The 13,066-nt window shown below is 54.3% G+C and overlaps 1 protein-coding gene across 1 annotated transcript; it reads left to right on the top strand.

Annotated features, from left to right (window-relative positions):
- Positions 1-782: 782 nt before the first annotated feature.
- LOC135326180 (olfactory receptor 14A16-like) lies at positions 783-3,227 on the top strand (the record flags this gene model as incomplete). Its single annotated transcript, XM_064504031.1, has 2 exons — positions 783-1,244; positions 3,045-3,227. Coding segments are annotated over 2 exons (645 nt in total), but the record flags the coding sequence as incomplete, so codon positions are not given.
- Positions 3,228-13,066: the final 9,839 nt, after the last annotated feature.

Here is a 13,066-nt window from a genome sequence, read left to right as displayed (position 1 = left end):
ATATATATATTAAAAATTCCCTAAAACTCTGTTCCTCAACTATCATTCTTTAGAGCAGATAGTGAAAACACTGAAAAGCCCTTCCAGGTGAGGAATAGATTTTACCTGACAGAAATTATGAGTGCCAGAGCTGTTTACCTCTGTTCCCATGTTCCCACTACTGTCCAGAAGGACTGATTCCTGTGCAGCCCCCAGGCAGAGGCTTCTGCTTCCCACAGCACACTACAGGTACCTGCCGAATGATCCTCCCCAAAAAAGAGAGAGACAATCTAGTGTTTTCAAAGAGAAATGTTCCTTTTTTTTCCTTGGAAGGTGTCTCCTGCCTTGTCAATGTCTTTTCACTTTTTTTTTTTCAACTGTTTCTTCTTCCTTAGACAATCCCCAAAGCCCAGTGGGACCAAATGGCCAACAGCAGCTCCTTCAGCGAGTTCCTCCTCCTGGCATTTGCAGACACATGGGAGCTGCAGCTCTTGCACTTCTCGCTCTTCCTGGGCATCTACCTGGCTGCCCTCCTGGGCAACGGCCTCATCATCACAGTCGTAGCCTGCAACGACCACCTCCACACCCCCATGTACTTCTTCCTCCTCAACCTCTCCATCCTCGACCTTGGCTCCATCTCCACCACTGTCCCCAAATCCATGGCCAATTCCCTGTGGGACACCAGGGACATTTCCTACTCGGGTTGTGCTGCCCAGGTCTTCTTCCTCTTTTTCTTATTTTCAGCAGAGTATTCTCTCCTCACAGTCATGGCCTATGACCGCTTTGTGGCCATCTGCAGACCTCTGCACTATGGGACCCTCATGGGCAGCAGAGCTTGTGTCCAAATGGCAGCAGCTGCCTGGGGCAGTGGTTTTCTCTGTGCTGTGCTGCACACTGGGAACACATTTTCAATACCACTCTGCCAAGGCAACACAGTGGACCAGTTCTTCTGTGAAATCCCCCAGATCCTCAAGCTCTCCTGCGCAGACTCCTACCTCAGGGAACTGGGGCTTCTTGTGGTTAGTCTTTGTTTAGTCTTCGGGTGTTTCATTTGCATTGTGCTGTCCTATGTGCAGATCTTCACTGCTGTGCTGAGGATCCCCTCTGAGCAGGGCCGCCACAAAGCCTTTTCCATATGCCTCCCACACCTGGCCGTGGTCTCCCTGTTTCTCAGCACTGGCATGTTTGCCTACCTGAAACCCCCCTCCCTCTCCTCCCCAGCTCTGGATCTGGTGGTGGCTGTTCTGTATTCGGTGGTGCCTCCAGCAGTGAACCCCCTCATTACAGCATGAGGAACAAGGAGCTCAAGGAGGCACTGAAAAAACTGATTCAGCTGGTACTAGTTCAGCAGGAATAAGCTGCCCATCCCTCTTCACAGCTGATTTCTAATTTTCTCAGACAACTTTTGTGCTTTGGGCACCTATGTTTGTTCAGAGATATTTAAATTCATCCCACTTCTCCAGAGGCACAAACCCAGTCTGTCTGACCCAGAGGCCTTCTGTGAATGTGTCTGTCACTGTGTCAGAGTTGGCCTGTCTCTAATAAAAGGGGATTTCCTCAGTGCTGTGTTTGAAAGTTGGTTTCTTCTTCCAAAAGCTGGAGCAAAGAATGCACTCAAGGACTTTCACCATGAAAAGGCCTCTTCCTTTTCAGACTCTCCATGGACTCAAGGTGATGAGCTCATGGGTGCTGTGTTAGGGAATGAGGGCTGGATTCAGCTCTCACTTGTGGGTTCCCAGTGCTCCTGGAGGTGCTGACTGGTCAAGCGGTGTCTGCCTGGGACTGTCTGCCCTGTGACAGGGCTGGTGACAGATGCCCACAGTGGGGACCCTGCAGGCAGAGGGAAGGGAGCCTGGAGAGTGGTTCATGTCACCTTCAGTGGGCTGGATCTCGGGACACACCAGAACACAGGTTCTGAGCCATTTGAAATGTCCTGTGATTGCTCAGAGCATCATCTGCAGCCACAGACCCCCTTGGTAGGGGGTTGTCAGGTGCAATGATGCCCGTCCAGCTGGGTCTGCTTCCCACCCCAACCACCACGGCCAGTGCAGAGTCACCCCATGGCCCTGGGTCACCACAACCCACTCGCTCTGCAGAGCAGCAGCAGCAGCTCGGGGCCCTCAGGGAGCATAGGGGAAAGTCGAGGAATGGCCAGGCAGGCCAGCACTGATGCACTCCCTGGGGAAAGGCTCTCTCTGGAGTAGGGACATCCCTAGAGAAGGGGAAAGGAGCAATTGTGTGCTTGCAAGGAGGAATAAGCAAGAAAGAGAAATCTGTTTCTGTGTATGTTGGGGCAGCAGGAGCTGCCTGAGGAGCCCCAGGACAGGGACTCCCATGCTGTCCTGGAGAGAGGGGCTGGCATGGGGGGGCTGCAGGCAGCCTGGGGGTGGGAATCTGCTGGACACAGGAAGAAGGGACACAGATGTCACTGTCCTGTCTGCCTGGGCCACTGGGGCCAGTCCCAGCTGGGAGGCTGATGGGGTGGCTGACACACACCCCTGCCCCCAGGAGAGGGCTATACCCACAGTGGGGCTCAGGCAGTGGTGTGAGTGCCACTGCGCTGCACAAGCGCCATCCACGACCCCTTGCTGCAGCCCCCACTGCACCCCACCCCTGCTGATCTGCTGCCACCTCATGCTGCCTCATCTGCTATCCCCTCTCCCCACACCGCAGGGACCAGCAGTGCAGCAGGAGTGGGAACAGCCCCTCAGCCACTGCCTGGCCTCCGGCCCTCCTGCCTCTCCCCATGCCGGGGCTCCAGCCTCACCCCCCAGCTCCCAGCCTGGCAGGGCCATCACTGCCTGCAGCCCAGCCCCCCAGCCTGCTGCTTCTGCACCCCCACTCCCTCTCAGGGAGCTGGAACTGCCCCAGGTCAGGACACCAGGGCTGGGATGGGGCTTGGGGTGACGGGGAGTGGGGGGGGGGGAAATGGGGCAGGGTAAGCAGCCCCACTTGGGGCCCTGTGGCTGTGCTGGGAGGGACGAGGCCATCAGAGCAGTCAGGCTCCAGGTGCTGCTTTGACATCAGCTCCATGCCGGGAATGTCGGGGTTTCCTCCCTCTGCAGGGGAAGGGTCGGCAGTGGAGACGTCGTGTGGGCCCGGTCCAGACCCAGGCTGTGTCCCACATCACAAGTGGAGGGGGACAAGGGAGTGTGGGGCTGGCAAAGGCCTCACCCCATCGTCTGCTGGTGGACAGCCTGCGAGAGAAGCACAGCCTGTCTCTGTGGCTGGGGTCTTTCCATTCATGAAATCACAGAGCAATTCAGGTGGGAAGGGACCTCCAGAGGTCTCTAGTCCAACCTCCCATACAAAGCAGGCCAGGTTAGAGCAGGTCGCTCAGGGCTGTGTCCCAGTGAGCTCTGAACATCGGCACAAGTCGAGATCCACAGCTGGCTTCACAGAGCACTGAGGGCTGGGTGCCACAGGCAGCCTGGCCCTGGGCACATCTTCACCCCTCACAGAGCCAGGAGCCCAAGAGCTGTGGGGCTTCCTCACTTCAAGCTAAGCAGGCTTTGGGGCACTCAGAGGCACTCAAGAGATGCTGGCATTTAATTATAAGGGTCTTGGACTCATCCTGTATGGCACCACAACCTTCTAGGAAAAGGAGGGGGCACAACAGCATTTGCTGAGCAGGCCGGCAGTAACAGCATTTGTGGGATGTGGAATTAGCAGCACAGCAGAGGTACCAGGAGGTGAATCCACACCCCAAGTCACCCATGGAAGCCAGGCACATTTATGGAAGCCTTCACATCCATACATAGCCTCATCTCGTTCACTTGCAGCTGCTTTCACAGAGGGCTCACGACATTGGCAGAGATGTTGACAGCTACAGGGACACACCCTGGCATCCAGCCTCCATCCTCAGTGGCTCTAGCACTGCACCGGGAACCTACATGAGTGGAGCAACCTAGAAAGAAAGAGAGAATCAGAGTGTTACTGTCAGTTCCGCCGGCCTTGCAGAGTCGCAACAGTCAGGGGCAAATGTCTCCCCTCTGTGCTGGGCTGTATTTGTGAGAGCACAGCCAGCAGGGCCACCGAGATGTTCTATTGCTCCTTCTGGCACAGGGCAGACCATGTCTGTATACTGGCTCCTATTTGGGCTCTGCAGTTCTGCAAAGGCACTAGCACACAGGAGGGAATCCAGCACAGGGACACCAAGATGGTCCGGCCTGGAGCATGAGGCATATAAGGAGAGGCTGGGAGAGCTGGGTTTGTCCAGCCTAAGCAAGAGAAGGCCAAGGGGGATCTTCATGCTGTGCACAGCTACCTTATGGAGGGCACAGGGAAGACAGAGCTGGATTTTCTTGGAAGTGCACACTAATAGCACAAATTGGACAATGGGAAATTCTTCTTAGATGTCTCTTCTGTGGCTTCTTAGATTTTTCTCCATGAGGTTGGCCAAACAGTGGCACAAGGATCCAGAGAGGTTCTCAGATCTCCATCCTCAGAGACAATCAAAACTTCACTGGAAAAGGCCCCAAAATACCTTTCTACTGGGACCTGCCTTGAGCAGGGCGTTGGATCCCCACCTCCAGGTGTCTCCCCCACTGCAGGCTCAAGGAGTCTGCTATTCTGAGACTCTATCCCAAAGGGACCACAGGCTCAGAGCCACCCATCGCCCTGAGAGGCCTGACTTCTGGTGAGGTGGCATCTGCCCTGTCTGCAAGGGTCTGGGGAGGCACAAAGTGGAGAAATGCCTCTGACTGTTTGATTAACTACCCACCTCTCAGACAGGTCAGAATGAATTAGGGTCTGAGATGGGAAGATGCAATGAGGGTCCAGCTTCAACAGAAAGCCTTCAAGGCGTGAGAAGAGAACTTTCTCCAGCAGAGTCATTAAAATCCCAAAGACTCATGGAAGCATCAAGACCTCCAGAAAATGCAAGCCTGAACCTCAGCTGACAGAAACCACCAAACTGTGAGCATCCCTGGCTCGCACCAGCATGCTCTTAGGAGGGAACACGGTCACCAACAGTCCTCACCCAGGTCTCCCAGAAGGACACCGTGATGGCAGGCTGGGCCCTGGGAACAGAGCACTGCTCTCTGCAGCCACCTCCTCCCATGCTCAGCAGCAAAACCCTGGGGCCAACACCCAGCTCCACCACAGGGCACCCCGCACTGGGACATGCCACTACCCCTGCACCTCACAGAGGATTGGCAGCCAACACACATCTCTGCATCAGCAACACACAGGCACAGCAAAACACATGGCAGCAGACAGGGAACCCACAAGCGCCCCAAAACACAGAAAGCCCAACTCTCCATCCCCTCAATTCCCTTCTAGTCCTCCAAGGCCTTGCAACAGGCACTGCCTCTGAACAGCCACTCACAGCCCGGGGCCTGCTCACTGCCCACCTCCAGGAAGAAGAGGAGAAGGGCTCTCACAGGGGATCATCAGGCAGCTCTTGCCTCTCGCTTGTGCCTCAACTACTCTGAAAGCCTCTCTCAGAGCCCCTCGGAAATGCCGTTTTCAGAACAGAAGAGACCCCTGGGAAGGGCCCCTCGCGAGGACACCAGCAGCCTGCTCAGACTTTGCCCAGCAGCTCCCAAACGCAGCTCTGAGCAGCACCTGGGGGCTGCGGTGGCAGCAGCAGCTCCGGGAAAGGCTGGACAAGGGGTCTGTGACCCAGGGCAGGGGCAAAGCTTCCTGCCCCCAAACCCCCCAGCCGCCCCGGCCCAGCTGCTCAGGGGCAGCCGGCACGTCTGGCTCGCAGGGCAGCTGCCCCGGGGCCAGGGCGCTTTGTCCCGTGCTCCCGGCCCCACCAGCCCCTGCTGCAGCTCCAGGAGGAAAGCAGCCCCGGGGCGGGGGGCAGCACCGCTGCCCCTGCCCTGGTGGGAGGGCACCCGCCGCCATCGGGACACGCCCGCAGCCCCGCCAGCCCTGCTCATACCTGCTCTCCCTCCTGCCCCTCACTCCCGCTTTGATCCCGCCCCACTTCCAGGTCGGCAGTTTTCCACATGCTGCACTCCGATTGGCTGGCAGAGCCATCAGTCAAGCCCAGCCCCACCCTCCTCCTCACACCAGCCAATAGGAGGTAGCACTGGTGTGTTGCTGGGGCAATGTTAGCCCCTTGTGCCCTCTGGCCAGCTCTGCCCCTCCCCTCCTGCCCCCCCCCCCCCCCCGCAGTGGGGTGCCAGGTTGTGGGCGGCAGCGTGGGGCGCAGCGGGGCCTGGGGGCAGCCCAGCACCGTGTGCCCGGGCAGTGCGGGGCCCTGGGGCCTGGCCGCTGCCCCGCAGGGCCTGGGCTGTGCCACAGGGGCCCCACAGGGCTCCTGGCTGCCCTATGCCCGGGGGCTGTGCTGGGTGTGGTGGAGCAGCCCCGGGGCCGGTGCTGGTGCTGGCCCTGGTGCCGGCGTGGGGGTCCTTGGCATGGCTGGGGCACTGGAGCCCACGGGCAGCATCCTGCTGCCCCCCCAGGCAGGGCAGGGCCCTCTGTCCCCTGGGGCCCCTGGGGCACCCTGCCCACTGCCCGCTGCCCATGGAAGCACGGGGTAGCCATGAGGGGGCAGCAATGGGGAGAGCAGCTCTGGGCCTGCCGGTGGTGTAGGGCCTGGAGGAGGGCTGGGGTAGATGACCCCAGCACTGCCCACTGTGGCTCAAAGAAGAATACTTGGGATCAACCAGGACTCATGGGGTAGCAGTGGCACCACCACCTGTTTCCAAGCTTCTCTCCCAAGCATGCTTTCTTCTGGCTGCAGAGGTTTGACGCCAATTTGCAGGAGGACAGGGGCTGTGACTGTCTGAAGATGGCATCTCCTTACCCAAAACATGCTCTGCCAAAATGAAGGCAGAAGAGGATCCATGGGGAAGGAACAGAGGTTCTCCCAAACAAGTAGACTACTGGGATTCTTACAAGGTGAAGGATCCATTTCCAGCAAGGGCATTTCCAGAAGGCTCTTGAGAGCCCCACGGAACTGCAGGCCACCCCAGCCTCTGGGATGCAGCACCCCTTTCCTGCCAGAGCCAGATCCCAAAGGGGGACCCACTCCCAGGGAAACCTGGCCATGGATTGCCCCCACCCCCACAGGATCCTGGGGGCTTAGGGCTGAGCCCCAGCACCCAGGAGTCACATTGCCTGCCACATTGTGCCCCTCAGCCAGTCAGGACTCTACAACAAGGCTCTCTTGGCAGCCCCCACCCTGTGCAGCCACCCCCACAGCCCAGGATCCACATCCTTTTTTATAGTTAGCAGTCTTTCTGTGACTCTTCAGGAAGGAGCTCCCAAAGCCCTTACCCTTGGTGGAGAGCTGCAGGAGTACTGGGAACAAGGAACTGGGGTCTGGGCTGATGGTGGTGGTCCATCCATCCTCCGTCTTGCTTGTCCCCTTGCTCTTGGCTTGCCTCTAAGAGGAGGAGGAAGGACGCTCTTCCTGTCTCATTGCACAAAAATCTCTGGTGGGTCTCTCTTTCTCTGCCTGTCTGTGAGGGGCCCCAGCGTGGCTCCCAACCCCTCTCCTTGCCACGGAGTGGCTCCAGAGGGCAGTGGCAGGCAGCACATGAGCGGTGCCCAGCAGTGACCAGGCCTCACAGGGAAGTGAGGGTACCCCTGTGGCACTGGGGAGACCTCCCTGTGATGCAGCACATCCCACTGTGACCTCAGCTTGTGTCATCGGGGGCTCAGGAGGTCACTGCCATGGAGATGGCACAGCCAGGGAGACAGCAGGCAGTTTTCTCCTCATGTCCTGGAAAGCAGTCACCTCCCTTCACCCCAGTTATTTTCCAGAACTTGCTGATAAATCCTTCAGGAATGTCCCCAGATGGTGTCAAAGGCTGTGAAGTATCTAAAAATGAGGCACTGGAGAAGTCACTTCTGCACCCCCGTACTTAACAGATCTCTGCACTGGGCAGACCTGTGCAGGAAGCCAGAGCTTGGTGATGCTTCTAAACTGATTTTGGTGATGCTTTGGTGAGCTTCAAAACTGATTTCTGCTGTGGGTCACTCTTTTTGGAGAGGTAGGATGCAGGACAGTATGGGACAGGACTCAGCCTTCCTCCTTTAGGCACCAAAGCAGGCTGCTTGTTTTTAAGAGGCCTCAGGAAGGTTTCTCCATGTGTGGTGCTTAAGATCACAGAATCACAGAATCACAGAATGGTTGAGGTTGGAAGGGACCTCTGGAGATCATCTAGACCTACCCCCCTGCTCAAGCAGGGTCACCTAGAGCACATTGAACAGGATCGTGTCCAGTTGGCTTTTGAATATCTGCAGAGAAGGCGACTCCACAACCTCTCTGGGCAGACTGTTCCGGTGCTCTGTCACCCTCACAGCAAAGAATTTTTTCCTGATATTCAGATGGAACTTCCTGTGTTTCGATTTGTGCCCGTTGCCTCTTGTCCTGTCGCTCGGCACCACTGAAGAGAGTCTGGCCCCATCCTCTTGCCACCCTCCCTTCAGATAGTTGTAGACATTGAGAAGATCCCCTCTCAGTCTTCTCTTCTCCAGGCTAAACAGGGCCAGCTCTCTCAGCTTTTCCTCATAGGAGAGATGCTCCAGTCCCCTCATCATCTTTGTAGCCCTACGCTGGACTCTCTCCAGTAGTGCCATGTCTCTCTTGTACTGGGGAGCCCAGAACTGGGCACAGTACTTCCAGTGTGGCCTCACCAGGGTGGAGGAGAGGGGGAGGATCACCTCCCTTGAGCTGCTGGCAACACTCTGCCTAATGCACCCCAGGATACCATTGGCCTTCTTGGCCACAAGGGCACCTTGCTGGCTCAGGGTTAACTTGGTGTCCACCAGGACTCCCAGGTCCTTCTCCACAGAGCTGCTTCCCAGCAGGTCAGCCCCCAGCCTCTCCTGGTGCATGGGGTTATTCCTCCCTCAGTGCAGGACCCTGCACTTCCCTTTGTTGAAGTTCATGAGGTTCCTCTCTGCCCATCTCTCCCACCTGTCAAGGACCCTCTGAATTGCAGCACAGCCTTCTGGTGTATCAGCCATTCCTCCCAGGTTTGTCTCATCAGCAAACATGCTGAGAATGCACTATGTGCCTTCATCCAGCTCACCAATGAAGAAGTTGAACAAGACTGGACCGAGTTCTCTGTATCCTGCGTCACCAGGACACCCACCCCATTCAGCAGCGGGCCCACATTTTCCCTAGTCTTCCTTTTGCTACTGATGTATTTGAAGAAGCCCTTCTTGTTGTCCTTGACATCCCTTGCCAGATTTAATTCCAAATGGGCCTTGGCCTTCCTCTGTTCACTGCCTCTGCTAGCTGCACTCTCAGCTGTTAGCTGTGCTCTTAAAAAACTTTGAAGTTCCTTGTGTTCTTATCTTTCTTTGCTTTATTGTCTTATTTTTTTTTTTAATATACTGGTCTTTTGGGGGGATTTTTTTTTTCCTTTGGAAAGGAAAGGGGTTTTCAGAGCTGCGGTGGGAATGCAGTCACAGGGTCATGGACATCTGGTGCCATTGCAGGTGCCCTGGTCCCCTCTGCAGTTTCGAGGGGCTACGGTCTCCCGCAGGTGAGAGCTGTGAGAGCTGCCAGGCCCTGGCCAGTACCTGACATGCCCCGAGGCCTCTCCAAGTGCCACTGGGTGCTGGTGGTTGGACACCTGAGTTCTGCCTGGAAAGCTGAAGAAAGAACTGTTTTCAACATTTAGAAAGTATGAACACACTTCCATCAGCTAAAATGACTGACTAACTTTAATACAAATGTCAATGTTTCCTGCGATGAAATAATGGAAATTTTCAGGAAGGATATGAAGGAAGGGTATTTCAGGAAGGGTGTGAGTAGCAGCAGAAGAAATATTGATAGGCCCCTCAACTTGCGTTACCACTGCTCTCTCTAATTATGCTGTGGATGTAATCTCAGGAATCTCCCACGTGTTTTCACATGCCCTGATTAAAAGAATCATTTCTAAAGTTCCCTTTGCATCAGACTATCTGGACATATGCACTTTCCACAGTTTTCCACTTTTCCTCCTCCGCTTGCTTTGTATCCATTCAGATACCTCTCAACTCTCCAGTTGCTGCTCTGAGCTTCAGGGAGTCTGAAGCTTGCCTCATCCTTCAGGAGTCTAGTTGTCTCTTTACCAGCTCCATAGTTATGTTTCTGTCTATCTTTTCCTATCTATCTGTCTAAAACATTTCCAGGAAGGTTATTCCTTGTGGAAAGTGGACAGCAGTGGAGGCATCTTGGGCTTAATGAGCATACAGTGGAGGAGTATTTCTGGTGTTTAATTAAACTGTTTCATTTTTATTTTTGTTTGTAATGAAGAGAAATCCTGCTGTGTCCACAGCTAGTTCTCTAAGGAAAGCAGCTGGGAATTGGTGCATAGGAGCTGTAACATTCAGCTACAGACTCAAATGAGAAAAGGTTAGATTTTTAACAAGAGTAATGTAAGTCCCCAGTGGCTGGTGAGAGAAAGGGCAGGGTTGGGGTGGGGTGAGGAGGAAGGTGGTCCATACAGGTTTCCTGTCAAATGTGTTGCTTTTCCTAGTCATTCAGACTTCATTAGGAGACCCAGTGGGTCAGTATGAATTGGAGAGTGTGGATATCACTTATTTTGAAAGCTGAAAAATAAGCAAAACTTCAAAAGTAGAAATTCCTTTTTTTTCTTTTTCTTTCTTTTTTTTTTTTTTTAGGTGCTCATTGAAATCTTCCTCTTGTAAATACACTCCGGCAACCTCTACAATTAACCACACAGGATTTGAAGAACTGAAAGAAATTATGGTCAGTGACATGGAATGTTAGGGCTTTTTGCATTTTCAGGACCTCTCTGGTGTATTTGGTGCTGAGTCCATGAACCTCAGATACTGAGAGGAGACTGAACAAACCCCTCAAGAAGTTAAAGTCAGAAGAAAACGTCCAAGTTTCTTGGAGGACAAAGACCTCAGCTCTATTGGAGGCTTTCAGCCTTGGCAGTCCCCTAGGCTGTCTTCACCACTGTCCTGTGCTGTGCTGCACCTGTGCCTCTTTCCCTACAGTCTCTAGACACCCAGCCTGCTTCCTCACCTTGCTCTCACCTTGCGATCTCCCCACCTTTACTGATGTCTCTCTGCTCTCTCTTGCTTTTTCGTGAAACACAAAGCCAGGGGTTGATCGCAGACTCTCTCTGGGTCACCTGTAGTACTACAACACTACTCTTCAAGTGACATTTCCTTTTCCTGTTACATCTGAACCCACAAGCTACAGTTTGTGGCTGCTTGCCCTTCTCATGCTGTTTCCCACTACCAAGAAAAGCTCATCCCTGAAACCACCCTTTAAGCAGCCATAGGCTTCGACTCTACTGCCCTTCACCTCCGCTTCAGCAGGATGAAGGAGCCCAAGGCCCTGAACCTCTCCTCACGGATGTGGTTATTCCCCTCTAGGTACAGGACTCGACACCTCTGTGCAAACCTCCCTGAGGTGTCTGTTGTCTGAATCCCCCAAGTTTCTCAAGGTCCTTCTGGACTGAAGCTCCTCTCTGTCAAAACCAAAACCAAACAAAATGAAACCAAACAAAGCAGTGCCACTGGGGAAAGGGTAAGCAGGGGTGGGCTGGTTGTATAGGAGGGGATCAGGATGGTAAGGGACACAAACTTGGAGGGGGCAGGAAGGAAATTAAAAGTGAAGCAAAGGATTGATCACAGCTATTTGGGGATTCCTGCCAAGAAGCCCTGTATGGGAACACATCTGACTGGAGGAGGACAATAGAGCTGATCTACTTCCACTGTCACAGGAAACCTTTGTGTTTTCCCCGACATCAAAGAGCAAAGACCCAGAGGGGGAAGAATCATGGAACTCCTTCAGGGTGGAAGGAACCTCAGGAGGTCTCCAGCCCAATCTCCTTGCTCACAGCAGGGTCAGCTCTGTGGTCAGATGAGGTTGCTGTGGCTTGATTCAGCCTGGTCTTGGAAACCTCCAAGGGAGGAGACTGCACAGCCTCTCTGAGCAGTGCACTCCAGTGCTTGATCATCCTCTTAGTGGAGAAGCTTTTCCTTGTCCCCTGCATGAACATCTCTTCTTTCAACTTATGCCCATTGCCTCTTGTCTTCCTGCCATGCACCCTGGTGAAGACCCTGGCTCCATCTTCTTGATGACCTCCTTGTAGCCACTGGAAGGCTGTTATGAGATCCCTCCAAAGCCATCTCTTCTCCAGGTTGAACAAGCCCCATTTCATCACAGAGCAAGTGCTCCAGCTCCCTGATTATCTGGAGGACCCGCCACCAAACTCATTCCCAGTTGTCAACCTCTTTCTTTTTCTGGGGACCCAAAGATAGATGCAGTATACATGGTCTAATGAATACTGACTTGAGGGGGGATCATCATGCCCCTCGACCTCCTGGCTGCACTCCTGGTCATACAGACCCCATAGCAGGTGGCAATGTAATGGTGAAACGAGGTTCCCACTAAGACAGCAAAGCCTGCAGTGCCCAAGGCCAGGGAGAAACAGAGCTGGGCCATGCAGAAATGTCAGGAGAGGGGTTTGCTGCCTGAGCTGACTTTGTAGCACCCTGGGACCTGTGACGGGGGTCCACCAATCTCCAGGAAGGACAAGGTGCCAGTGAAGAAGTTCCTGGGTCTGGACAGCCTGTGAGCCAGCTGGCCTGGATCCAGCCACCTCATTAGCACAGTCCCTGTTCATATCATCTGGGGGTGAGAAAAAGTTCAGGAGGAGGAGAGCAAGAAATGTTTGAGAGTGCAGAGACCTTGGTGTGATGTGCCTGTCATTTATGCAGCATGCTTGGATGTAGATGGGATAGACTTTGCCCAAAGGCAGCTGTGGGATTCATGATGTTTGAGCACAGGTAGGGAATCCAAGGTGCCCTGGGGCCCTTGCCCAGGAACCACTCCAAAAGAGCATGCTTTTCCTGTAGGTCCCATGCTGTATCTGCTAGAGACATGTGGTTGTGCTGGACACCCCAGGCATTGGACATGGCCCTGCCTATGGCTTATCTTTATGTCACTGAATCTAGTGTCTGTCCTGAATTACATTAGCTGTTTGCATTGCATGGATCCACTTGTGTCTCAGCATCATAGTGAGTGGCGCTTTAGTTGTAGTAGTAGGCATCTAGTGTCATTGGAGACGGCCAAGGAAATTCCTCACCTAGCCCCCACCTAGTGCTCTAGAAGGAAGCAGGTTCCTCCTTCAGAGCAAGCAGAAACTGCCAC

This window comes from Dromaius novaehollandiae, unplaced genomic scaffold (genome assembly GCF_036370855.1).
Source record: "Dromaius novaehollandiae isolate bDroNov1 unplaced genomic scaffold, bDroNov1.hap1 HAP1_SCAFFOLD_37, whole genome shotgun sequence".
NCBI lineage: Eukaryota > Metazoa > Chordata > Aves > Casuariiformes > Dromaiidae > Dromaius > Dromaius novaehollandiae.
Note: the sequence above shows the minus strand (reverse complement) of the source record. Positions and strands in the feature narration are given on the sequence as shown.